Source organism: Trachinotus anak, unplaced genomic scaffold, assembly GCF_046630095.1.
Source record: "Trachinotus anak isolate AG129_WGS33_773 ecotype Australia unplaced genomic scaffold, CSIRO_AGI_Tana_v1 ptg000025l, whole genome shotgun sequence".
NCBI classification, from domain to species: Eukaryota; Metazoa; Chordata; class Actinopteri; order Carangiformes; family Carangidae; genus Trachinotus; species Trachinotus anak.
In genome coordinates, this window is record NW_027273876.1 from 18,643,833 (window position 1) to 18,668,906 (window position 25,074).

The 25,074-nt window shown below is 39.9% G+C and overlaps 2 protein-coding genes across 6 annotated transcripts in view; one reads left to right on the forward strand and one right to left on the reverse strand.

Moving 5' to 3' along the window:
• Positions 1–21,301, reverse strand: rfng (RFNG O-fucosylpeptide 3-beta-N-acetylglucosaminyltransferase). 2 transcript variants are annotated; one of them, XM_071461796.1, is made up of 9 exons: positions 21,166–21,301; positions 15,131–15,706; positions 9,572–9,620; positions 6,329–6,431; positions 6,021–6,174; positions 5,772–5,857; positions 5,300–5,465; positions 4,467–4,552; positions 1–3,222 (listed from the first exon to the last, which is right to left on the reverse strand). In XM_071461796.1, the coding sequence occupies exons 2-9, from the start codon at positions 15,638–15,640 to the stop codon at positions 3,147–3,149; spliced, it is 1,230 nt and encodes a 409-aa protein (XP_071317897.1). In that variant the 5' UTR covers positions 15,641–15,706; positions 21,166–21,301; the 3' UTR covers positions 1–3,146. The 2 variants fall into 2 exon arrangements, with proteins under 2 accessions (XP_071317897.1, XP_071317898.1); XM_071461797.1 differs by lacking the exon at positions 21,166–21,301 and adding an exon at positions 19,445–19,819.
• dcxr (dicarbonyl/L-xylulose reductase) overlaps positions 21,140–25,074 on the forward strand; it is a 9,261-nt gene continuing 5,326 nt past the window's right edge. For 2 of the 4 annotated variants that reach the window (XM_071461798.1, XM_071461801.1), the window contains exons 1-5: positions 21,140–21,275; positions 21,473–21,559; positions 23,080–23,177; positions 24,219–24,373; positions 24,505–24,547. In XM_071461798.1, the coding sequence (XP_071317899.1) occupies positions 21,508–21,559; positions 23,080–23,177; positions 24,219–24,373; positions 24,505–24,547 (348 nt within the window). In that variant the 5' untranslated portion in view covers positions 21,140–21,275; positions 21,473–21,507. Of the gene's footprint in view, positions 21,280–21,361; positions 21,560–23,079; positions 23,178–24,218; positions 24,374–24,504; positions 24,548–25,074 lie in introns of those variants that run through there. The other 2 variants (XM_071461800.1, XR_011685000.1) reach the window with 2 other exon arrangements.

Consider the following 25,074-nt stretch of genomic DNA (forward strand, 5'->3'; position numbering starts at 1 on the left):
TTGAGAATGCAGAAAGTTTTATTCCTTAAACAACATAATACATCAGTGGTAAACAGTTTACAAAAGCACTTCTCTCCCTCAGTCTTGCCCACTGACCTGCAGTGAGACACTAGCTCTGGATTTTGGATTTTAGTCTTGTGTGCAAAAAGGTAGACGGATGATTTACACAAATACTTTTTACAGGCAGAAATACTGATGCTGGTTTGTGTGACCTGAGTGGGTGGAGCCAAAGAACCAAAGAAGGACCAGAGGTCTAGATCTAAAATGGTTTCTTATCAAGAGCATGTTTGATCTTGGAGGGTCAGAAGACCAGCTGGTGTATCTCTGAAACTAAAGTGTGGCTGAGGCCAGAGAGGCATTTCCTCAGTTTCAATAGTAGCTATAAATCTTTTTTAGAAAGTTTCAATGTGATGTTAACTAGAAACAAAACTAAGAGTCTACATCCTTGCTAGTGGGACTGTGAGCCTATAGTAAAGCAGAGCAGCGCTTTGAACAGGCAATCTTTACCAACTTCACCGTTTTTGTTTAGCATATTAGCATGCTAACATTTGCACTAAACACGAAGTACATCTAAGACTAATGGAAATGTTAAGTTTTGCAGGTTTTCAGTTTTTCAAACAAAGTATAATTTTGACCTGACTACATTAAAACTTAGTTATGATTCATCCGGAGGGGAACATGAATGTTTGACCCAAATTTCATGGCAATCTGATAATTTCATTTGGACCAAAGTGGTGGACTGACAGACTAACACCACCACCCCAAGAGCCCCCTACAGCCTACCCTAACATTTGAAAAGGTACAAATGTTAAGTTTCTCCAGATTGTGACGCAAGCTAATGACGTGCCCTGAATGGAAAGGGTTCATCTTCTAGAGAGGAGAAATATCTGACCATTAGATTATATTTTTAATCTGTACAGGTGTTTAAACTGCAGGCTTCTGGTGGCACTTTAAATTCAATGTCATACAGAGGGACATCCAGCCTCTTTTACAATAACTTATCATGAACTAAAGGGTTGCTCAACAGGAAATACTGAACTCATGGTAGAGCTAAAGAAAAACTCAAGGATCATCAAAATTATTAGAAAGCATCCTTCATGGCAATGTTGTGGAGGCATTCTTTGGCTCCACCCACAAAGGTCAAAAGGTGCAGTCAGACCAAAATTCACTTTACTCTCATTCAGGAAAAATTGTTTGTATATAGTCTTGTTTACAAGGTGAAAGAATACAAGCAACAGAGAGGCTGTGTGGATGCACTGAGTGTGAGGACAATGAGGACTTTTTTTTTTTTTTTGGTCTGACTGCATCATAACAAACAAACTGCTCTGCCTCCACAGCAGCTCTGCCTTAAAAAAAGAAGATGCAGAGCTACAACTACAACCTATGAAAAAAAAACGAATATACATGAGCAAACAAACAGATAACAAAAAAGACATTAACTCATATTTACACCAACACTGTAACATGTAACATACAGGAAGTGACACAATCAAGTAGTGCAAAACCATAAACATAGGCCTGTGAGAAATAGGTACAATACAAGAAGAAGGTATCTGGCTGTGAGAGGAAGATGTGAGAGCACAGAGGTTTTGTTAACCACACAAACATTATCTAATTTCTGATCATATCAAGCTTCAGTTCAGTTCATGTTTGAGACCAAAAATAAATAAATTGAAATTTCAACACATCCTGCTCTGCTTTTTTAAAGTACCTCAATCATTTTTCATTATAAAGAAACTATCATGATTTTATGTTTACTTTGTGCTCAGGTCACCAGTAACAGAACTAGAAAATTAAATAAACTTTGAAACAATTAGAGTCAGTGGTTTGTTGGTGAGTAGGCAGCTCAAGGTAATGGTAATACTGTGGGTCCTTCACATACTGTAGCCTTTGCCTGAAGTGGTTCTCCACTCATTTTAAACACTCATTGTGTTTTACAACGACTTTCTCATTGGTTGAGATTATGTAACAGAGCATAAGATGACTATCTGGCGAAGCAGGAACGATTTTCTTCATCATCATCCATAACCACAAGAGAGCATCAGTGTTTTTACCCAGCACATTTTGCTGCTTTGCTGGTAAAATTAAACCAAAGTGGATGGAGCCAAAGACTCAGGCTAATCTGTCCTTCTTCCTGCCTTTATCACTGGGTCATTGATAATGGCAGAAAGTAGGAAAGGTGGATGCTAGGAAGTTATTCTAATCCACAAAGTAGTAGTCACACCATACTGGTAGACTAGCTAACTAGACAGGTAAACTAGTCAGCTGAAAGTATAGGTTTCAGACTTTTATGAGCACTGTAGTTATTCCTCCACAACAAAACTTAGAGTACATATCTATAGTTAGCAAGAGTGCTAGCTTCTGTCTCTCTTACTTCATGCCTTTATTGTTGTATATAAAGGTGAGCATCCGAATGCTTAAATTTGGATGGGCATGAAATTCGAATGGTGGAATCAGTGGTATAAATCTGTATGACTTACACAATTTCAGGAGAGAAGTGATCTGTGAGTCCTAAAGACCTCTGAGATAACAAACATCCAGTCACAGTGAGCTTCAAATTCTGTTGCTACACCACAGATGGTGATGTGAAGATGAAGGTTGAGCTTTGTAGAACATGAGGATTAAATTCAGCAGCTTCAATCAATTTTCTTTTTGGTTGGGTATCACTTAAGAAACTAGGTTTCAGTGTTGGTTCCTGACTGCAGGATCAAAGTATTGTGAATATTCACTTATGCTTCACTGTCAACATGAATGGCAATCTCCCATTATTATATTATAATACAGTTAAGTAATTCAACTAAGAGGCTGATGTGACTTCTATTTCCCACTGGACAAATGATGATTACACTCATGATTTAACGTGAATGTAGCGTAATATCAGTCTTCTTAAAAATGCAGCCAGGGCTTCACTCACCTCCTTGCTTTGTTCTTTGGCTCCATCTATTAGGGGTTCACTTAATAAGTTAGATCAGTTCTTTGTGAGAGGTGTAAAAAAAGCAGTGTGTATTCATGAAACATGAGGTGAGGCTGTGTTGGATAAAGACATGCACTTAAAGACATGTAGCTTAACCCAGACAGGGCAGAGTGAGGCAGTGGGATAAAGTTTCAGCAGGTGTCAGTGCTACAGGAGGAAAACACAGTGGCTTTCAGTTTTTATGGCGAGGTTTGACTTTTGGACACCAGTCAGTATCTGGGTACAGGAGGCAGTGGACTGTCTTAAACCTGCAGGATGAAAAAAGACAAGAGTCAGAGAAAGGACAAAGTGTTCGGTGTTTGGAGGAAAGGGCTGATTTATGGCAAGATGAAGCAGTGTAAATATTCAGAATAAAGCATACCGTTAAATTGATATTAAGTTTTTTTTCAAGTGGTTAAAATACGTTTTTCTGCTGACTCCGTCCACAGCAACTCATCACTCAGCTTCCTGCTGCTTATCTAAACTGAACCTGAATCCATGCAGATAATATCTATAGAAGACTATAGAAGACTATAGATAAATACCTCACACAACCCAACATCAAAAAACCCAAACTATCACTTTAATATCATCGCTTTATATTAATTCAACAATAATCATACAAGTAGTCAAACTGCATCTTATGTTTCAAGGATGTGCCAGTCACACTTGAAGTACAGTATATAACCAAAACTATGTGGACACATCCCCCAGTACTTTTGGTCTGGGTCTGACTTTGCTGGTTTTCTCTGGGACTGTGGCTCCAATGACAGCAAATCTAAACGCTTCAGCATAGTACAACACAACACTGGCCTGACCAGCGGCTCACTCAATGCTCTTAAGGATGAAATGGAGTAAGGCTGAACAATTACTTGAAATATTATTGAAATCGCAATATGGCCAAGTCACTTATTGAATTTGCAGGAGCTGCATTTTTTTTTGATAGAGGTAAAAAGTGTCACAACAAACCATAAATGAAGCACTGTGGTGCTACAGAGATCATATTCTCCAGATGTAAAGGAATGTACTTGCTTGTTACAAGCCCCAACAAAAATCACATCATCATTATTTCTATATTTTTTTCATTGAAAATTAAATGCAAAAATGATAATTCCAACTGAAATCATGACTTTTCTTGCAAACTCAATATCTGCCAAAAATAATCACTATATGATTTTTTTCCCCCCTTTTCTTTTTGCATCATTCAATCCTGAAATGAAGGATACCCCTGTAGTCAAAGAAAATGGAGAAGAGCAGCAGATTACATGTTCAGATGTCCACATACTGGCCATAAAGTGCACATAAGCAAACAGACATAAGATAACTGATAAATTGCTCTGCTAATATAATACAAATATAGTGCTACACTAACATAAATGTAGCCTGTGATCACACTTATCATTACTTCAGACTACTGCTGATGTGCATGGTATGGCTCATGAGCCATAGGATTCTGCAGTGTGTGAAGCAGTACTGAGTACATATTAACTTGTTTTGTTTTCAATGTGTTTACCTTGTGGGGTCTTCAGCCAGTGAAAAAGCTCCAACAATGCTGACCACGTTTCGTCTGTTCTCAAAGCCTCCGTAGCTGAGAGTCACCTGTGGCGGAACAAACGTACAACATACTTGTTTTGACTTCACTGCAGGTACCAACAACCATAGCATGTGAAAGTACCAATTGCAAGTATTCAGTCTTTTAATGTACACAATTTAATTCCATTTTAAATGTCCCATATTGTAGATTTCCATGTCTTATTTGATTATAAAGCAGATCTAGGTTCTATATTAATACTGTGACAGTATCAAAGCCTCAGTCCACAGAGAAATGCACACAGCCTGTACTCAGAAACTGAACCTAAAAATGAGCTGTCAGGACTACTGTAACTTTGTGATGTCACAACAAAGCAGCCACCACTCTAAGACATGCCCCAAGCCCAGACCTTCTGGACCCACCATCCAGCTTTGCAGGATTTGGTTTCTCTGAATCTTTACCTGAAATCTGCTATATTTTTATTGGATCACTTGGATCAGCAAAACAGAAGAGAGGCTGAGATGCTCTATTCTGATTGGCTCACTGACCTGTTGTTACAAGAGCTCCAGAGAGAAGCCTGAGAGAGGAGATGTAAAACTAGACTGAGATGGTTTTTGGTTCTTCATACCACAAATATATCCTCTTGTGGATATCAATATTTCAAAACACTGGAAAAGTGTAAAACATGGGACCTTTGAACTTAGCACCTTTTAAATGTCAAATGTTTTCTTAGTGTTCCACATCTCATTATTCTGCAGATGAAACAAATAGTAGAAAAAAAACCAAAAAAAAAACACACACATGCACATACTCACCTGCTCCAACACAGAGTCCGTGGGCAGCTTCTGCAGGCTCTCCAGGTGAGAGTGGAAGAGGGGTGTGTGTGTTAGGGTAACCTCTAGCAGTGCCTCAATGATGTAGCCAATGGTGCAGTCGTCTGGGAGACGGATCTTCTCTGCCGTGCTGATGAAATTTCCCAAACTGAAAACACAAGACAGAGTTTCAGCCAATAAGCCCCAACTTATTTCCTGCCTAAGGGCTGGGTTACTCTTGAAAATTTGCATGTCAGATTTTGGTGTCAGTTCCTCAGCTTTTTGTTTTACCATGGTAGATACATGGTGAACTACATAGAGGGAAGAAGTGGCTTTTAAAGTGAGAAGACCAATGCCACTATCTGTATATGAAAGCTCTTGTTTTCTTCCACTGAATGCAGCTGAGTGACACCCTGGCCTCAGAATGTTTGATAGCCTGAATAAGTTCAAAGACCAGGAGAATCCATGACCTTACCTGGCCCATGGACTCATTTTCAGAGCCAGACCTCTGCTTATACAGAACCCTGCTCCACCTGTGGCAAACCAGAACTTAACAGACACCTGGAACGAGACAAAAACATCCAGATCAGCCAGGAGTTAAATGTGAAAAGAAAAAAGACTTTAATTACATCAACCAGATTCCTGAAGGGACACTGTAGTGCTTGCTGATATATTTGTCAATGACTGGAGCCAGGAACTCTTAATAAGTTGTAAGTTGACTGACTGATCCGTCGCTCTTGACTCTCTCTGCAGCCTCTATGGGGTGATCCAGACTGGGCCGGCCCAGGTAGACATCCTGGCTGTGGTGGTAGGAGGACAGCATCCGCAGCAGGCTGGGCAGAATCACATAGTTATCATCGTCCACATGGCAGAACCACCTGTAACGCACACGCACACAAACACACACACATACACAGAGTCAGAATTGCTAATTGGCTTGTAAGTATTTAGGTGTTAACTGTGTCAGCTCCTAGAATATCATTGGTTCGCTAATTGTTGACTGTTTTCAGATCAGGAGCAGGTTACACTCACTTTTTCTGAGACTCGATGAATTTGTCATACTCCACAGACATCTTGCAGCACAGAGCCTGTCGGGTGTGAGCTGCTGAGCAGTTAGTGTTGATGATGTTGGCTCCTGTTAAAGAGATGGCAGAGGACAGTTCAGTTCTGTCGTCTACAGTATATTATTGCACCTACACCTGTATTATACTTTATATGCTGGTTGCGCATTATTAATGCTGGAGATACTGTGTATTTAAAATGTTACCGTTCAGTTTGAAACATATTTATTTCCACAGTTGACTACATATTCCTGTGGTTTCCACACTGCTAACAAGAATGTTGCGCGGGGGTCTGCAATGTCAATCATTACTCATCCTGAGCTAATTAAACCACCATAACTTTAACCACAGGCCTGATTGCTTGATCATGATTGGACCAAAACAGTCATATGAAAAATGCAGTTGGAGAACAATAAAATGCAATGTGTAATATTTTTCCAAAATACACAGCTTACCCTGACTTTGATATATATAATATTGTGATTTAGATGTGTTATATTGTGTGTTAATTGTGAAATAAAAACAAGTTTTTTTCCATTTGTAACGTAATCTACACAGAGAGTATTATTCTACCTATTCAACCTCTATGTGTATTTTGTTCGGTTATACATATTTCTCTGTACTGAGTCATTACAGCCAGCAGTCGATGTCGTCTAAACTGTGAATCACTTTTCATTGATTTGACACAAAATGTATCCAATGACCACACTGTTCAATTCTCATGCACTGTTTCTCACTCAAACTCAACCACCACCAAACCTCTGTGGATTTACACTCCATGTAGCACATATTTAACATTGAATAGTATATAAACCTACATTTAAAACCAAAAAAGATGACTCAAACGGTGGAAGGTTTATGATCAGATGTCTCTCCTAGGCATATCAGTGGAAGATTGTCACAATGGATCAGACTCCAAACAGATTCTTTCCCAGGTGTATTGAAGAGAGGACTAAGGGGGCGAGGTGGACGAGAACTTGTAGCCACATGCAGAAGAGTATTTATTTCTGTACCTGTAGCTGTAGCTACTCCATACATACAGAGAATATACAGAATGTGTTTGTTTTGTATTGTATTATATGTTATTATATGACAGGCACTAGGCAAGCGTCGGGAGCCACGCCAGCATCAGAGCTGCACTTGTCACTGTAGTGGGAAGCGTATTGTAACTGGTAAAGGCCAATTGTGGTATGAATTGGATTTGTTGGAATAAGTCCCACAAACTTTGATCAATCATCACCAACCTGCACTCAGAACTCAAGACGTCAACCTGAAGTTAGCGTAACATCCGGTAACATGTTGCATTGAGGTGCTTTTTACATCATATCCTCACAGTCCCATGCAAATCACATATCTAAAATTTGGTACTAATAGGACTTTGTTTGGGTAAGATACATAACAATTTTTATTTTGATAGCTAGCAATAAAATTTTGTTTGTCAATAACGTGTGGAATTCTTGAAATAACAAAAATGTTTTGATAACTTTAGATCAGGTAGGTCTGAAGATTATACGTGCCAAGTTTTAAGCAGCTCAGTCAATAACTGTAGTAGGAATCTGAAAACCATTACTATTAACCACTGTTATCTGTCATTATTATTGATAACACCATTACCTATACAGCTGTTCCTGGTCTCTCTCTCTCTTTTCTCCTCTCTCCTCCCCCCATCCCACCCTTTTTTTTTCTCCTCTTAGACCCAACCGGTCGAGGCAGACGGCCGCCTACCCTGAGCCCGGTTCTGTTGGAGGTTTCTTCCTGTTAAAAGGGAGTTTTTCCTCCCCCCTGTTGCCAAGCGCTTGCTCTTTGTGGGAACTGCTGGGTTTTTCTCTGTAACAAAGTAAGGTCTTGACCTTACCCTGTAAAGTGCCTTGAGATAATGTATATTATGATTTGGCGCTATACTTATAAAATTGAATTGAATTGTATGCAATTGTTTTGCATATTTTGTAATTTTGCAAAAACATTTGTCAGGCGGAAATGTGCGTGGCCTAGCTCATTAGATTCAGCACAATTCAGGGAACCCGAAGAAATAAGGTTTTTGAATGTGCGGCACCCGGTTTGGGAGTAATGGGCTAAAACATGTTTACCTTGATAATATTGCCCCCTACTGTGTGTATCATTTGCGTCTGGGTTATGTGCCAGCCCCTGTACCTACCCTGTGAAAAGCACTGCCCTGCTTTGAATGGTTTAGGCTATGGAACCACTTTTAGTGGTGGAAAAATAAAAAAATAATAATAGCGAAGAAAGAGAATAAAAATCGCGTACCCCAGCCCACCGTGGGCTTGGACCCCTAAAAACTACGGCAAAGACAATAGTAATCCCTATAGTGATGCTACTGGCTGTTCTGAGTGACTCAGTGTTACTGTGTCAGTGTTCAGGTACCAGAGCTGATCCTCAGATGTGTGTGAAGTGTTTTGGTGGATTAGTACACATCAGATATGAGATTAATTGTGTTCAGCTGGATGTTGGTAAAGAGAAGTGTGTGACGAATTCTGTAAAAGTGAACACACTACAGAGTATTGTGTGTAACCAGTTGTGGTGAGCCACATGCCCAACACCTGAGATCTGCTGAAACTGTCAGCTCATTTAAATCAGGGCTTAAACGTTACTATTTGCTGCAGTTTACCAATAAATCACATATGTAACATCTTTTCAATCTTGCTTGTTTTTTATGTCTTTTATCACTGCACTTTAAAATGGCGTGTCCTACTATTTCTGCAACCTTGATATGACATTCAAATATTTTTATTTTACGTTTATATTGTTTTTAAATGCTATTTTATGTCATCTTAATGTTCTATTTTTAATGTATTTCCATGCCTCTGTAAAGCACTTTGAATTGTCTTGTGTCTGAACGGTGCCATATAAATAAACTTGCCTAGCCAAAGCCAGGGGTCAGTTCCTGAACCTGTTCTCTACATATACATGTTGCCATTTAACTACATAATTCATTACTTTGATATCAGTGTTGTGCCGATGAGACACATCATGATGCCTAACTAAACACGACTGAAAACTACTTTACTGCAATAAAATGACAATGTTTCCATTTGACCAAGATGCACTGCAGTTTACACACAATGATTCTAATGTGATGTTTGACCCAGTTTAAAGAAACATCTGCACCTATATGACCAATCTGTAATCTATTCTTCAAAAAAGTGTTACCAATTCTTTAGCCACACAAAACAACAAGGACACGTTCTACATTTACCTGTTCTCATCCGCAGCTCCTTGTCCTCACCGTCAGTGAACATGTAGGTCTGAAACAGATAGACACACACTGTTACACACACACACACACACACACATTCACGTTCTCCTACTAGGACAAAGTGAAGCGCTCCTTTGTTTTCTCTTGCTGATGAGGATGTGTGTGCAGCTGCAAGAGGAAGAGGAAAGACAGAGCAAAAATGACACACACAAACACACAACAGTGCCAGATACAGCTGAAATAAAAGAAAAGCAGAGGAAGAGCTCATTTCCCACCACAACTCTGTGTGTAAACTGATCATATTCAAGTATATAACTGCTCCTGTTCATCTTTCCTTTTCATTTCTCTTTAGGTGCTGCTGTGCAAATAAAGTGCAAGTATAAGTTTTTACAAAGTTCACCTGCTACACTAGCACAAGAGGCTCCTTCATATTTTGGTTTTTTGCATCATCAGTTTTTGCATCATCTCAAGTTTGTCCACATTGTACTTCCCATGTCAGTTTGCTGTCTGAGGAAATCGTACTGCCTGAATCTTGACAGCCTCCAAGCATCAGAGCACACTTGTTCATGGTAAATACACTCCACTTACAGAGCGCTTTTCTAGTCCTATTGACCACTAAAAGCACTTTACATTGCAAGCCACATTCTATACATACAGTGGTTCTACCACACACACACACCCATACACTGACTGAATGGCCAACAGAGGCAATTTTGGGTTCAGTATCTTTTCCAAGGACACTTTGACATGCCGTCTCGGGGAGCCGGCTATTGAACCACCAACCTTCTGATTGGAGTGGACAACTGGCTCTACCTCATGAGCCTCACTCCCTAATGAACCAGATCAAAATGTTTCACAGCAGACACACTCACAATGCAGTTAATAATGTTATCATATGAAAGTAGACATGTCAGCTGTGTAAAGGTTTCCTCCCACATTTCTCGCCCTGGTCATGTGTGAGTACTGGTCAGACACAAGTTCATCCAACAAGAAGGATCAAGCACACATTCCTGGTGGATTAATATGTAACATAAATGCTGCTTTTCTACTCTTTGCACTGTTTTTGCCACCTAAAAAAGAAAAATGTCCTGCAATGCCAATTGCTTTACGTAAGGGACTCGGATTTGTTTCACTGCTTCATTGCTGCCATATTACATCACCCCAACTCTTATTTGACAAGACATACAACATGTGAACAGTCAAACCTGACACAGCTTTAAAACTGATAATTCCCAGATCACAATTAATGTCAGAGCTTCTGATAGTGAAACTGTTTTCAATGGACGTCTGTATGGACAGTTTGTTATGTACCATGTTAAGCAGGCCTGCCCAGCAGGTCAGAGGGGTCACTGACTTTGAGCTTCTCATAAATAACCATCGTCTGTGTCTTTACGTGAAGAGGCCTTCTCCCTACACATGGAATGTTACAGTCAAGGAGCTGCACTGACACATTTACACTTAACGCAAATTAGTAAGAGCAGCTATTAATTTTACAAGGGGTTGTAAACACGGGCGCAAACATTACTGACCTGAGAGCAGTAAAATAAGACAGCAATAGGCCTGTAATGCTTTCCAGTATCTGAGAGTAAATAGTTGGTTAGGGCTGTCAGCTAACACAGAACAGACTCTCAGACCTGGACCTGGACAAGCTGGGAACACAGACCGCACTGGCTGCAGAGCGGTCTCTTTCAGGAGCAGTTCATACTCCAGGAGCAGGGTTATATAAAAGTGATGGTGCTGCCGACTCCAAGGCCAGGGGCCAGATGCATAAAACTGTGTAGATTCATGACTAAAACTATATGTAAGCACAAAATGAGAAATATATGCATATGCATTATTTTTGTCAGAATTATAAAGGCGTGTGTATGCCAGATTCTGTTTTATAAATCTCACTCATTGATAAATTGGGCACACGTGCACAAACCTTATTTCCTCTCCTACAATTAGCCATAAATGTATGAAGACACTCCCTTAATCCAACAGTTTGCAGACAAAAACACTGTCTGTGCCACAAGTTATCAGGCACAGCACAGTCGGTCGGATTACAAATGGGAACTCATCAGTAAACTTTAGTACAATAACAACAACTGTTCAGTTTTAGTCACTCTACAAAACCATGTGTACGTATGGTCAAAAGAATGTGTGAGGTACCACAGTCTCACAGGACATTTTGGCCCTGTACAGACCTGGTAATAACATCCATCCTGAGTGACCTGATCACAAGTGGACGGCTCTAAGTACAGGTGTGAAGACACCCAGGACGGATTCAGGACGCATTTGAGATCCGATCACTCAGACCACATTCGGATGTGGTCTGGGCCACATGTAGCCTCATCCTCTTTACAGTGTGAACATAAATGTGTCCTGGGCCACATTGAAGGGCCGCCCACTCAACTGAGTCCTCTGCCACCGTCTAATTAGTCCCGTCACACTTTCATAATGAACCAAAAATATTTAACCATTCCTAATGGCTAAACCCTTATTTCACTGCAGAGTGTGTGCAGCCCATTGATTAACTTAACCCCTCAATACTGGTCACTCTCTCTCACACACTCACACACTCACACACACACACACACACAAGCACACTGACAACGGACCCTGTGCGTCGAATTGGCTAAAAAAAAAAAAAAACAACACCTACCTATTTGTTTGCATATGAAGCTGGGAAGAGAGATCCGATCACAAGTGGCCACTGACGACACATGTGGAGACGCATTTTAAAGCCAGGTGTGAACAGACGTACTTGAAGCGGATCACTAAAAACACATTAATACCAGGTCTAAACAGGGCCTTTGTGTTCATAAAAACCAATTCAATGGGCTGGAATGGCGTACACATGGTTTTTGTATGTATGCATCATTTATGTATCTGGTCCCAGCACTGTACAGACGGTCTGCAGTTGGTCAGTGGTACAAATCTGAGATTGATAGTTCAAACGTCTCATAAATGTACCGATTGTGTTCCCTGCACCTAGCGACCGCCTCAAAATGGCAGTTCAGTCTGATTTAAGGCTATAAAATAAAACCATCTGTGTTGCTGAGAGAGACCATAAAAGTTGGTTGCATATGCACTTATTTTGATAGATTCCACACAGGCTTTAAAGCAGCAGTTGATGAAACAATCTCCATTCAATATCCGATCACTTGCTTGATCTGGAGTTTTCAACTGTAACATATGGTCTTCATCTGCACACAGACTTTGGTCACTTGTCATGGAGCCATAGTTGAAACTGTCACACTGTGAGAGTCAGAGCTGGAATAAGTGATGCTTGTGTACGGTGGTGAGTGGGGCATAGCCAAGTGTTTCAGCATGGGTCATTCAGTTTCAGGTTGCTGTGGAATTTCCTCTCCAGAGACTCAGGCAAAGGCTGCACCAATGGATCACACATACTTGGATTTCAAGTCTTAGGTCTTATCCAGAGTGGAGAGCAATGGAAAGTGTAGAATAACTCCACAATGACCTCAATAAACAACTTGATCTGAGGGAGGGAACTGTAATTAATTTTCTTCTAAACATCCTGTGGCTCCACTAAATGTCAGTGAGATCAATATCTATTCACATCAGTTTGGAATCTGTGGTGGTGATAAAGCAACACCCTGAAAATCATCCTAACCAGAGATGCAGGGCGTAACGCAGCAAGAGCCAAATCCAATAACACACACATCAGCACTATGCCCTCATCCAAACAAACACTGGTGGATCCACCACTCTGATCGTTATGTTCCTGCGTCAGTATGCAGCTGAAAGCTTCAGTGATAACAACTCATTCATCATCATACAGGACTTTTAGTTCATTCCACACCCTTGCAACCATAGTGGATGGTTAAACTCTTTGGTTACAAGGTTTATGGATATGGTTTACGGTTATACACTACCAGTCAGAAGTTTGATGACAGCCCCATTTTTCCAGTTTATATTGAAATTTAAGCATCTTATGTCCAATGGAAAACCTCAAATGGTGCCAAGGTAAAAAAAAAAAATTAGGTCATCAAAAACTGAAAAATAAGGTAAATGTAAAACCTTTGTCAGCGATGAGGAAACTGATTAATTTCCAGCAGCACTGAAAGTAAATGAAGCCTTGAAAGTAAATGCAAATAAATCCTACAAACCCTCTGCCTGTACAAAGACAGTGTTGGAACTCGGCTACATTATTAGGACAATGCTGTACTACAGGAGGTAGGACTGGTTGATCAGGGCTTTGTCCTACAGCAAGATAATGAGCCGCAACATTAGAGGAAAAGAACCAGACGGAGGCTTCACATGATGAAGAGCAGCACAGTCTCTAGACTTAAACCATATGGAGCTGAAAGCAAAGCAACCTGCAAGCGCAACACATAAGTGGTAACTTCTGCAACCGTGTTGGGACCAACTTTCTGAACAATATTTGATTCCTTATGTAGACAGAATATCACGCGTGAGTTCAGCTGCTGGATGAGTCAAACATTTCGATTAAATTTAGTTTTTACAATCTCTCATTGTTTTGTTTTGCTATGTTTTATGATTTAATTTCAGAAACACTGAGACATCACACTGTGTGAATTTCAGTAACAAGGTTCATCTAAACTACCACTATTACTAGGTGGTGTTTTGAACTGGAAAGTACAGATGAATATGATTAATGTTGTCCTGGCACATTGTACTAGCTAAGCTCAATAGCTTAGGGCTGCAATCAACAAGTATTTTCTTTATTAGGTAACAAATGAATAAAGATTAATCTATACATGGCAGAAAACCAATACAACAGTGAGAGAGATATAACTGTATCGATCTGGTGTGTGTGTATGTGTGTGCACTTTTTCCACCTCTGCCAGAAATGTTAACATTTCATTTGCAGTCTGCAAAACAGCAGCACTATCACAAACCTCAGTGCTCATGTGAGAAGGTGACATGCACACTGATGGTTACTGGTTACCAGCCTTCTGTTGGAGTCTGTGTCCTCTAGACTAGTATAGGGTTCACTCTGAGTTAGAGCTTCAGTTATGTTATGGACAAATGACTAGTTGGGCTTCAGTGTGTGGTTAATTATTGTTGATTGGTTGGGGTCAGGTTAAGGTAAAGGCAAAAACAAACTGATGAAGAAACAGATGTCAAAATAAAAGTCACATGGTCTTCTAACTCTTCCTGGGCGAAAGCAGCTGCTTACCTGGGAAGGTTGCACTTCCAGTGTTTGACATATAGTTCTTGTGTCTGTAAGTGAGTCACTTTGGATAAATGTGTCTCCTTAATGAGTGTAGTGTTAAGCAAATACTGAGGCCATGAGTCGTTGATTTTACGAGGACATGTGCCCATACAGTTTGCTTTTGTGAGACCTAAGAAGGATGACTCTGACCCTCAAAGCATTTCAGTGAAAACGGACACTAGCTTAAACATGATCCTATCTGTCACTCCCTACGTGACCCTAACCCTAAGTTTCTGATACAGCACTTGATTGATATTAAATCTGAAGGACCTATTATTGGTATTTTGCTTAATAAATAACTAAAATGATAATCAATCAATGATCAGGCTTCAGGAGTTAATGCTACATCCACAACAATGAATAGCAGCTCTGCTCACCTGTTCTTTAGCTTGGGAAACCCAGGTCTGAATCAGCAGCTCCAGTCTGGATTTGTGGTACTTCCTGGTAGTCTTCACAGCAATAAAAATGTCCTTCAACTCTAACGGGTCATGTGACTTAGACCCTGAAAGTCCACCACCAATTTTTCCTCCAGAGAGAACCCCATTTTCTTGGCTTCTCTTAGAGTCCAACCCCCTCTTATCATTCCTGGTGACTTCAGTCTCGGTGGATCCCCCCTGGCCCGCTGAGCTCCCATTGAGCCCTGTGGCCAAATCAGTTTCCCCAGCATGGACAGACACTGCTGGAACCCTAGTGTGGTGCACCAGGCCCACCTGTGTGGGTCTGATTTGGGGTCGGGGCTGAGGCAGGTCCACCTGGCGAGCTGGGGGTTGGAGGGTCGGGAGGAGCAGAAGCAGGAGGCCACAGAACGCAAGGGAAAACAGGAAGCAGAACTTGCTGACACCCACTGAAGCTATGTGCATCCTGACTGGCCGATGGAGCAGGTTCATCAGCCTCCAGGGCTGCAGTCACTTCCAGCACCACCCTGTCCCATCCTTACACCATCACATGGAAACCTGCACAGAGAGGAGGAGATTCAGCAGCATATTTAGATGTGTGTTTATACTCTGAAGATTCATTCAACACCTCAAACTACAGAACGACATTATTAGGAATCAACCATCACTACAAAGACATGGAGGGGTTTTATGCTACAACTTTTTGTCAGTGAGGGAGGAGTTCGTGCGGACACTCGGTATGACTTTTCCAGAGAACAGCATGGTAAGCTAATGTGTTTTTTAACTGCAGCTCTTCACCTAAACAAGTCGCTGTGTTTTTTTTTACCTTTTAGTCTCATTCCACCCTACAGTAGAGCACCTAGTGTGGCCATATGTTGTTGTGTATACCAATTTTTATTGGAAGTTGGAAGTCTCACTCATCTTAGCAGCAAATACACTGTATTTCCTGTAGCTACTTCACAATAAAAGCCTCTCAGGGGTATGAAGGTGGACAGATTTTATGCGCAGCAGCAATAGCAGGTGTTAAATTAGCCTTCTGTTGAACAAAACTGCCTGACACTCACTAATTTCTTTAAATATAGAAATATAATTTCTTTTGACTATGATATGGGTAATATGTAAATACTGATCAGAGTGCTCACAAACTGTTGATAGCTCAGGTTGGTCTGCAACCTGTGAGTACACTAGAGTCAAATGGACATCACACTGAAACAGGAGAATGCCTCTGTCACACAGAGAATGGGAAACAGAGACAGTATTTGGGAGAAAGTATCTTTAGGAGTGATATAATACAGCTCCAACTGGAAGAAAGCCATCTGTAACCTCTAAAATACTGTGATGATGGCTATTATGGGCACTTAAAGTTGGCTATAGAGCACCCATGGAAAATGCATGTAGACGTCTGACTGGCCTCTCTATGTCCACAACCAAGCAGCTCTGAGAGCCACACCAGGCCTCTATGCAACACACATGCAGGGAGGCTAGTAGGAGGTATACTAGAAATGTACAAATCACTGTCTCTATTCCCCCTTTAATTTCCATAGAACTAATCCTTCAGTACTTATTTGCAGTAAACTTATAAAAAAATATTTGGAAATTACACACCTGTGATATAAAATAGTGCTGGCATTTGTCTAAATTTAAGTTTTGATATATGTCACTCAGAGGAAGTAACCAATCAAATTTTACTCCTGGCTTCATGATTTGCTGAAGTATTATACTGTTATAGACCCTCTTCATTAAAACTACAATACAACTGTACTATTCTAGTTACAATCTTTTAAAAAATATTCTGTTTTATATATTTTCTCCCTGTGTCGATTTCTCAATAACTAATTTTGTTTTGAGAGGAACGTTTCTAATAACCCACTTCCTTGAGCTGAGAATCCAAAACAGTAAGAAAAAGGTTAAATCACATTCTTCCTTCGGTCGGTAAACAACTAGCGCTGACACAATCAGCCAATTTATTAACTGAACGACAGAAAAATCATCAAAACTATTTGGAATTTCCTGCTTCTTAAATGTGGTGATTTGATGCTTTCTGCCCTTTTCTTTCTTTATCACTGTAAATGGAAATTTAGTTTTTTGGCCCGAAAAATCACAGCCCCCGACCATCAGGCTGTTTTCTAAAACTGAGGGAAAAAGATGGCAGCTGGCACACTGTGACCATACTCAAAGTGTCCTTGAACAAGGCACTGAAGTTCTCAAAGTTTTCAAGGGTGCTGTTGTGATGTTGACCTTTCACCTCCCAAAAGGACAAGAATGGGGCAAGGGAAGAGAGCAGGGAGCAATAAATGATCATAATACAATGAAAAGAAGTGATCATTAACAGCTGTAGTTCGCACAGCTAGCGCTGAGAGTAGTTATAAGAGTTTCCATGTTGAGTCAGTCCCACTGTGAAGACAACAATCTATTTTAAAAGGTGCTTATTTCCAGCACATTTCATCAAATTTCAATTACATCTGTTTCCTAGCACTGAACTGCAGTGACCCAACCTGGAATGCTTTGTCTAAGGTCTCTTTTGATTCAGTTGTTAAAAGAGCTATTTGAAAGTTTTGCATTTGCTTGTCACTGTTTTCTTTTTGTTTGTTTGGTTTTTTTTTTTGGTTTTTTTTTTTTACACCTCTCACTGTTGTGTAGGGGTGTTAAACGTTGTAGTTAAAGCCTTAACATGTTTTGAAATTTTTGAAAACTATATTTTATTATGAAACCAATAAAGGGCACTTGCCATACTTTTTCAGCATCTACACCACATTGAACTAGGTCCAGATAAAAAAAAACCCACTACACTTAAACTTGCCAAATCTGGACTAGATTGCTCCAGACAAGCCAGAGACTTGTTAAACCACAGTTTCAGATTTGTGAAACCTTCGTTCTATGTGTGAAAACAGAAATAAAAACGTGATTTAACTGCTTTTTCAAATCTAGGCCACATCAGACCAGGTCCAGATCAAAAATTAGTATACTTGACTTGTCACATCTAGGCTGGATTATAAACTGAAAAACAAAAGGGCAGCAATACTATGACTAAAAGCTACAATAGACAGTGCAGCAAATGATTTGGCTGCAGTATAAACTCTGGATTATCGGGTAATGATGATCATATAAGAAAGACAGGCGAGAGACTGATTAGACAGTGAGAACAACATGAGAGGAATAGCAGCTTTCAGACGTTAGATAAATGAGATTAATTAAATGATTTCTCAATCAAATGTTGATACCTGTGAGGATGAAAATTGACAGAAAGCGATTCATTTATTATTATTAATTATTGTCTAAGAGTGAAGGCTTTGGCAAAGACAAAGGAAAAATGGCTAGTTAGAGGAAAGGTGAGAAAACTATTTTTTTGGAAAAAAGTAAATGAACCAAAATAAATATATAGGGATGAGTAATAACTGTTTTACTTCTGTTTTTAAGTGAGGAAGTGTGAAACAAAAATGAAATAGAGAAAAACGTGGACTAATTTTACGTTTTCACAAATAGAAAAAAATGAACCAAAAACCCGAAACGTTTAAGTCTCAGTTTTTCCTGGAATATTCTTGTCCAGATATGATAGGCCTAAGCGAAATAGCAGAACCTGGTCCTGTGTGGTCTAGATGATGGACAAAAAGATGTGAACTCGCCATTTCTTACTTTCACGTAAGATGAAGCTTTCGCAAATGTGAAGGTGGGTTTCTGACAGGGTTGAGGCTTTAACTAAAATGTCTAACATCCTTTTGCTCAGCTTTGTGTATGAAGTTTAACGCAGTTTAACAATCCCTGTTGAAGCTAATCTGTTTAGAAAGGCTGATACTTTACCTGCAGCTACAGCTTTCAGTTGTTTAATGGCAACATTTAAACTCACTCTGGTAATTTACCAAAACAAAAGCTTTGCTACTTCAGTTAGGAAAAAAAAAAAAATTAGAGATCGGCTTAAAAGGCAGTGATACATATCGTTAAATGATGGTATGACTCTTAGTAAGACAACGTTAAATTCGGCATACGTATAATTTACCAGACTCTTCTCATTTTCAGTACACTTACATATTTAAATTTACTTAAAGTTAGTGCTTACAAATGTGTATAAATGGGGTAAAAGCTATTAGAAAAATAACATTTTAATGCAACCATATGCTGATTAAAAAGTTACATCTAGAACAACGTGAACAGTGTTTTGTGTCGATTCCCATCCAATTTGCCCCCATGTTCTACGAGACGGGAGAAAGTCAGTCTGAAAATGGAAAAATTTCCAATGGAGTTTGGCGTTGTGAGACAGCTTTCGAAAGAATAGCATTGGGGCTTCTCTGCAGCACTTACCGTGAAATATCAGAGAACACATCTGGTTTATTTCTTCCAGTATGATGCCTGTATGTCAGTCAGGATACAGCTTTTACTGAAACACAACTAGCTTAGTGGAAAACCTCAGTTCGGACGGTGTTGAATGATAAAAGCCACCGGATCCACCGCTCGACTCGTTGTCTTCCTTTAAGTCCCAACGTGACTTTAAATTCTCAACAGTCCCGGTTTCTCCTCTCCTGTCCTCGCAGGGCAGGTCGCTGTTTTTTATTCAGGAAGTTATTCAGCAAACTGTCCTAACACAAGCTCACTGATATTTCCAGCCCGTCCGCATCTAGTTAACAAAATATTCCACAAGCCACTGAACTCAGCCCGGACAGACGAGCTGAGCCAAGCAACAGCATTAATAATGCAATTCCGGCTAATCCTTTCAAAATAAAGGACTGATTGGCGAGCTTTGTCCTCAGTACACGGTAAGGCTGGGTGAAATAAGATGAGTGCCTGAGTGTACGCTGGTGTAACTTTCAGAAAGAAGAGCTAAAACACGACGGTAACTTTAATAATATTTAGTAAATACAAGTGGGAAAATGTAATTTTTGATGAAATATCTGATAAAAATCCAAATTGTACCCACGGTGTTTGTTTATGTTAATTTTTGTTACAAAATTGTAATTACACAATTACAATTTGTTACCATTAGTTTTAGTGAGACCTATGGCCTGCATATTTAACACTAGATTATTTCCTTGCTTTTAAAAGATAATTACAACCATTTACGCCTGAGCAGAACAAACAACATTAATACTATCTACATATAATACAACATATAATACTATCCAAATTATGTGTCAGACAACTTGGAATAGTCACGGTTATTGTCGTTAAGCTCTTATGCTTTTATTCTTTAAAAAAATGTGTACTTCTGGTAACGCTTTGGCCAAACTCTCACACACTTGACGCAGCTCCAGTTGCTGCTCTATGCTGCGATGATTGTTTGTTTCGACCTCTCTCACCTGCGGCTTAGCGCCCTCTGCCGGTCATTAATGAGGCAGCGTTTCACTAGCAGAACTGTCTGAAGCTGCTTCATCCTGTGAGCATGACTGCATATACGTATATATACAAACGAACACCTGTGCACCTGAATTTTCATGCAGTCATCAAATATGCCATTCATACGGCTGCTGTCTGATGCATAAAGCCTGCAGGAGCTTCAGTTAATGTTCACATGGAACATCCGAATGAGGGGAAAATCTCAGTGACTTTGACCGTGACATGATGATGTGTCAGACGGGCTGGTTTGAGTATTTCTGAAACCACTGATCTCCTGGGATTTTGATACACAACAACTTCAAAGTTTTTACTCAGAATGGAGCCAAAAACAGAGAACATCCAGATGTTCAGTCAAGCTCTTATTATGAATGCATGTAGTGAAGAACTAAACGAAATGAAATCTGGTGATTAGGTATGTGGAATCACCAGAATACCCAGACTGTTGTTTGGGGAGAGAAAACTATATCAAATGTAATTTTTCTTTGCTGCGGTAGAAACTAAGTTCCATTCGCCTCCAGTCTGCTGGGGTGGAGGCAGAAATCCCAAAGACAGCTCTGAAAACCAAATTAAACCAAAACTGCAACTTTTATGTAGGTAAGAAAATACTGTAGGTTTTGGACTTTAACATATTTACACACAGATAGACGTCAGCGGTGGTTTCTGCGTGTTCACGGTGACTGTGCAGGACTGACCTGGAACCATTAACTCAGTGGATGTTTAATCTTTGAGCCCCGCGGAAGAGAGCCAGCTTCCTGCAGCCACTCTGCTGCCGCTGCCGCTGCTGCTGCTGCTGCTGCCGCTGGTGAGTAGGCTTCTGCCACGCTGTTATAACAACCACAAACCACACTGTATGAATTAGTGTCTGGATGCAGGGAAATGTTTGGAAGATTTAGGAGAGATCAGGAAGTGGTAACTGAGTTTAGCTCGATCAGTCCAGAACCCTGTCACATGACTGATCGTCTCTCTTTGGCCTGTAACTGTTATATGTCCTGTTGCAAGTAAACTGCGGCTGATCTCTGCGGACAGTATCGACCATGGAGATTTCATTTGCGGGTAAACGGGCTCTGGTCACCGGGGCAGGAAAAGGTAAAGATATCAACTAACACAAATACTCTCGCCACGTTTCCAGTGCGCACACTGACATCTGAAGGTTGTTTTAAGAATCACAGGTCTGCAGGTTAATGTGCAGGACAGACAGGGGCTGTGACTTCAGGATAAAGTATGTTACCTCCCTACATCCCAGCAATATCACACAGAGATGATTTTTGTTTTATTTTTGTCATACTGACGCTTAAGAATAGAAAAAATACCTTTAAATCGTTTATAGTCGTGGAATGTAAAGTCTCTAGGTCTTTGAAGTCCACACATTCCCAGAAAACAGTGAGGACATGACCTCAGTGTCCAGCTACAGTGTGTTCAGGTTACACTGAGGTCCAAATATGTCCAGTTGAAGTTTGGAGAAATATCTATAATCATCTTGAATATTCATTTTTGATGCAACAGCACAGTCATAGAAAACATATCTTGGGTTTAAACATCAATTTCACACATTTTAAGTGTCACATACAGCTTCAGTCAAGTGCAGTCATAATTAGGACCAGTGCAATACCTGCTGATTTTTTTGTTGATAACTTACTTTAAGAGATATGAACATCTTTTAATATGAAAAAATTATGAAATTCTTTTTTAATACAACAGTCCAGTCCAAAGTTGTTAACAGTTGTTCAAACACAAGCAGCTGTACAAAAAGTTTGTCTAAATAGAATAGTATACGGTTTGTATACGCAAAATATTAAATTAAAATTGATTAAACTATCTGATCAGTAAATAGATAAACAAGGTTATGAATCTAACCAGACATTTGATGTCAAATTTTAATAGTTGGTAGTTGGTGATATGTGGAAAAAAAAGAAGTGACACAGCTCTACTTCTGATTTGATTAAAAGTGTGGTCAGTCAAATAGAAACAAAATCATTGTTATTACATTAGACTCATATTTTTTAAGCCTACAGAGTTTATCTTTAAATAAAAAATCTCATGATTTGCTCACGGTGAGTTCCACATGTCAAACTTAGGTAATGGTTTAATTTTTAAGTCCCAATATCTAGCATTTATAAGCATAAATTATCAATGGTTTATCACAGTGTATAATTTAGTTGTAAGAAGTTATGTGTTTATTAATATATTTGCTGACAACTCTAACCCCTCCTGTGGACACATGTAAGTGGAGGCTGCTGTATGAACAGAAAATGAGGACCGATATAGAAAACAGCTGGAATAGTATGAAAAAGATGTTATATGTTATACACCATTTATTAAATGTTTGTATATTGCTGATAAAAGCTGAGGTGATGATGATGATCTCTGGTAAAAGTGCATATGAACTGATCAGCGTGTTGGATGAATTTGTTCGTATCCTTAAAGAGTCTTGTCAGCTCCAACACAGTGAGAAAATGGAATAAAAACGCTTTGTTCATGGAGGGCAGTCTGGCAAAGCCTGAGACATGTGTGGAATGTGTGTGTGTGAGTGTGTGTCAGCTCTGGTGTCACAGCGGCAGCTCCACTCTGTAATAAGTCTTTGTGTTTATGGATGTTTTGTGTCTCAGGGATTGGCAGAGCCACGGCTCTGGCCCTGGCACGCTGTGGGGCAGAGGTCACGGCGGTCACACGCACACAGGCTGACCTGAACAGTCTAATGGAGGAGGTATGTCCCCCCTCACCCTCTAGCCACACACACACACACACACACACACACACACACACACACACACACACACACACACACACATATATCCATCTGAGAGCCCCCTGTTCCCGACCTCTGATCCCCCCACACCCTCCTCTGTTTTATCTGTCCCCCTGAGCCCCCACTCCATCTCTCCACTCATTAACATCTTAGGTGTCTACATTACTTTCCACCACACTGCTCTGTTCTTCTTATATTGTCTCCCCTTATCCTACTCATCGTCTTCTTCCCAAGAAGAAGTGGAATGAGGAACTGACTTTGACTGACATGAAGCATCTATATGAGTTTACTATTCAGACTCGTCCATGTTATTTGGTGCCAGTCAGATACATCAGAGCTTTCAGAGCAGACTCAGTTAAGGCTTGGATGTTGATGCTTGAAACTGTTGTTTAAAGGAATTTTGATATGAGATGTATGTGGCAGGAAGTAAATGTGCAGTTTTGCCAGTAGCTATTTATTTGTAAATAACAAATAAAGTAAATTATTTAAAAAAGAGGGAATTAAAATATTTTCATAATAACTTCAAAAGGTAAAAGAAAAGAAAATCATCAAACAGAAATCTTCTAAGTTGAAGTAGTTTGTGAAGCTTGATATCAAAAGCATGAGAGAGAAATGAGATGAGAACAGCAGAAACTTCAGCCTCTAAACAGTACGTTTAAGGATTTTACTCTTTGTTTCTTCCTCTGAGGAGGACACTGAAGCTGTGTCCTGATACATAGTAAACACCACAGCATGTTCAGCTCTGATTTTAATAGTGGACTATTTCAGTGAGTCAGTCAGTATAAAATAAGAAAACAAGAGATGTAATGTGTTTTGTACTAACAGGATATGATTTTGTTTGTCTTCATAATGTATTCACTGTAGAATGCAGCTGTCCTGGTTAACCAAAGGTTCATTTAGAAATGAATTACCTTTACATATTTGTGTTTTCCCTTCTCTTTCTACATCGATTTCTTCTATCATCTGCACCGACATGTCTGCTTTTGACTCCCCTCGCAGTGTCCGTCCATCACCCCGGTGTGTGTGGACTTAGTAGACTGGGGAGCCACAGAGGCAGCCCTGCAGGATGTCGGCCCCATTGATCTGCTGGTGAATAATGCTGCCTGTGCCAACCTGCAGCCGTTTCTCACAGTCACACCCGACCAGTTTGACCAGTGAGACAAATATAAGATACTTTCATCATCCCCAACTAAGAAGCACAATGCAGAACATATGAGTCAGGATCTACAGTTTCATCATATGGAAACCTGTTATGTTTATCATCCAAGGTGTCTTTCATCTCCAGGTCATTCAGCGTGAATGTAAAAGCTGTGCTGCAAGTGTCCCAGGTAAAGTAATTCATATCACTACTACTTTGCTTTGTAGTTTGGTCTTTCAGTAGATTCAGTGACATAATGTCTACATATTCCCAGCAGCTACAATGTAGTTCAAGTCTAATTTCCTACTGTACTACTTTACTGAAATTGGTTTAACTTCAGCTGTCAGATTTTAATGGCTTCTACTGTATGTATTTGAAAATATTCATCTGGTCTCTGTGCTAAACACAGAACTAAGAAGGCCCTCCTCAAAGTAATAAAGAATATCAGAAGACATATGGTCCTTCTGGACCTCACTGCTAGATTCAGGCTGTGCTCTCTGGCTTTTCAGAAAGAGTTAATACTTGTGGTGTGCCTGAAAGTTAATTCCTGGGCCCCATTCTTTTCTGTTTTGAACATGTTGCTTAAACAACAAAGCTTAAACTGGCATTCCTGTAACGCCTGAACATAGATAGTCAAATAGATAACTCTGACTGGTAAAAAGAATATGAGGTTGGTATTTTTCTTTTAATAACACCATAAGTTTAAATGCAAATGTC

Coding starts and splice junctions, on each gene's coding strand:
- rfng (XM_071461796.1), bottom strand. CDS start 15,640: ATGAACCTGCTCCATCGGCCAGTCAGGATGCACATAGCTTCAGTGGGT. Junction 6,432..9,571: donor GGAGCTGCGGATGAGAACAG/GTAAATGTAGAA, acceptor TCTCTTTAACAG/GAGCCAACATCATCAACACT. Junction 3,223..4,466: donor CTGGCTGAAGACCCCACAAG/GTAAACACATTG, acceptor TTCATCCTGCAG/GTTTAAGACAGTCCACTGCC.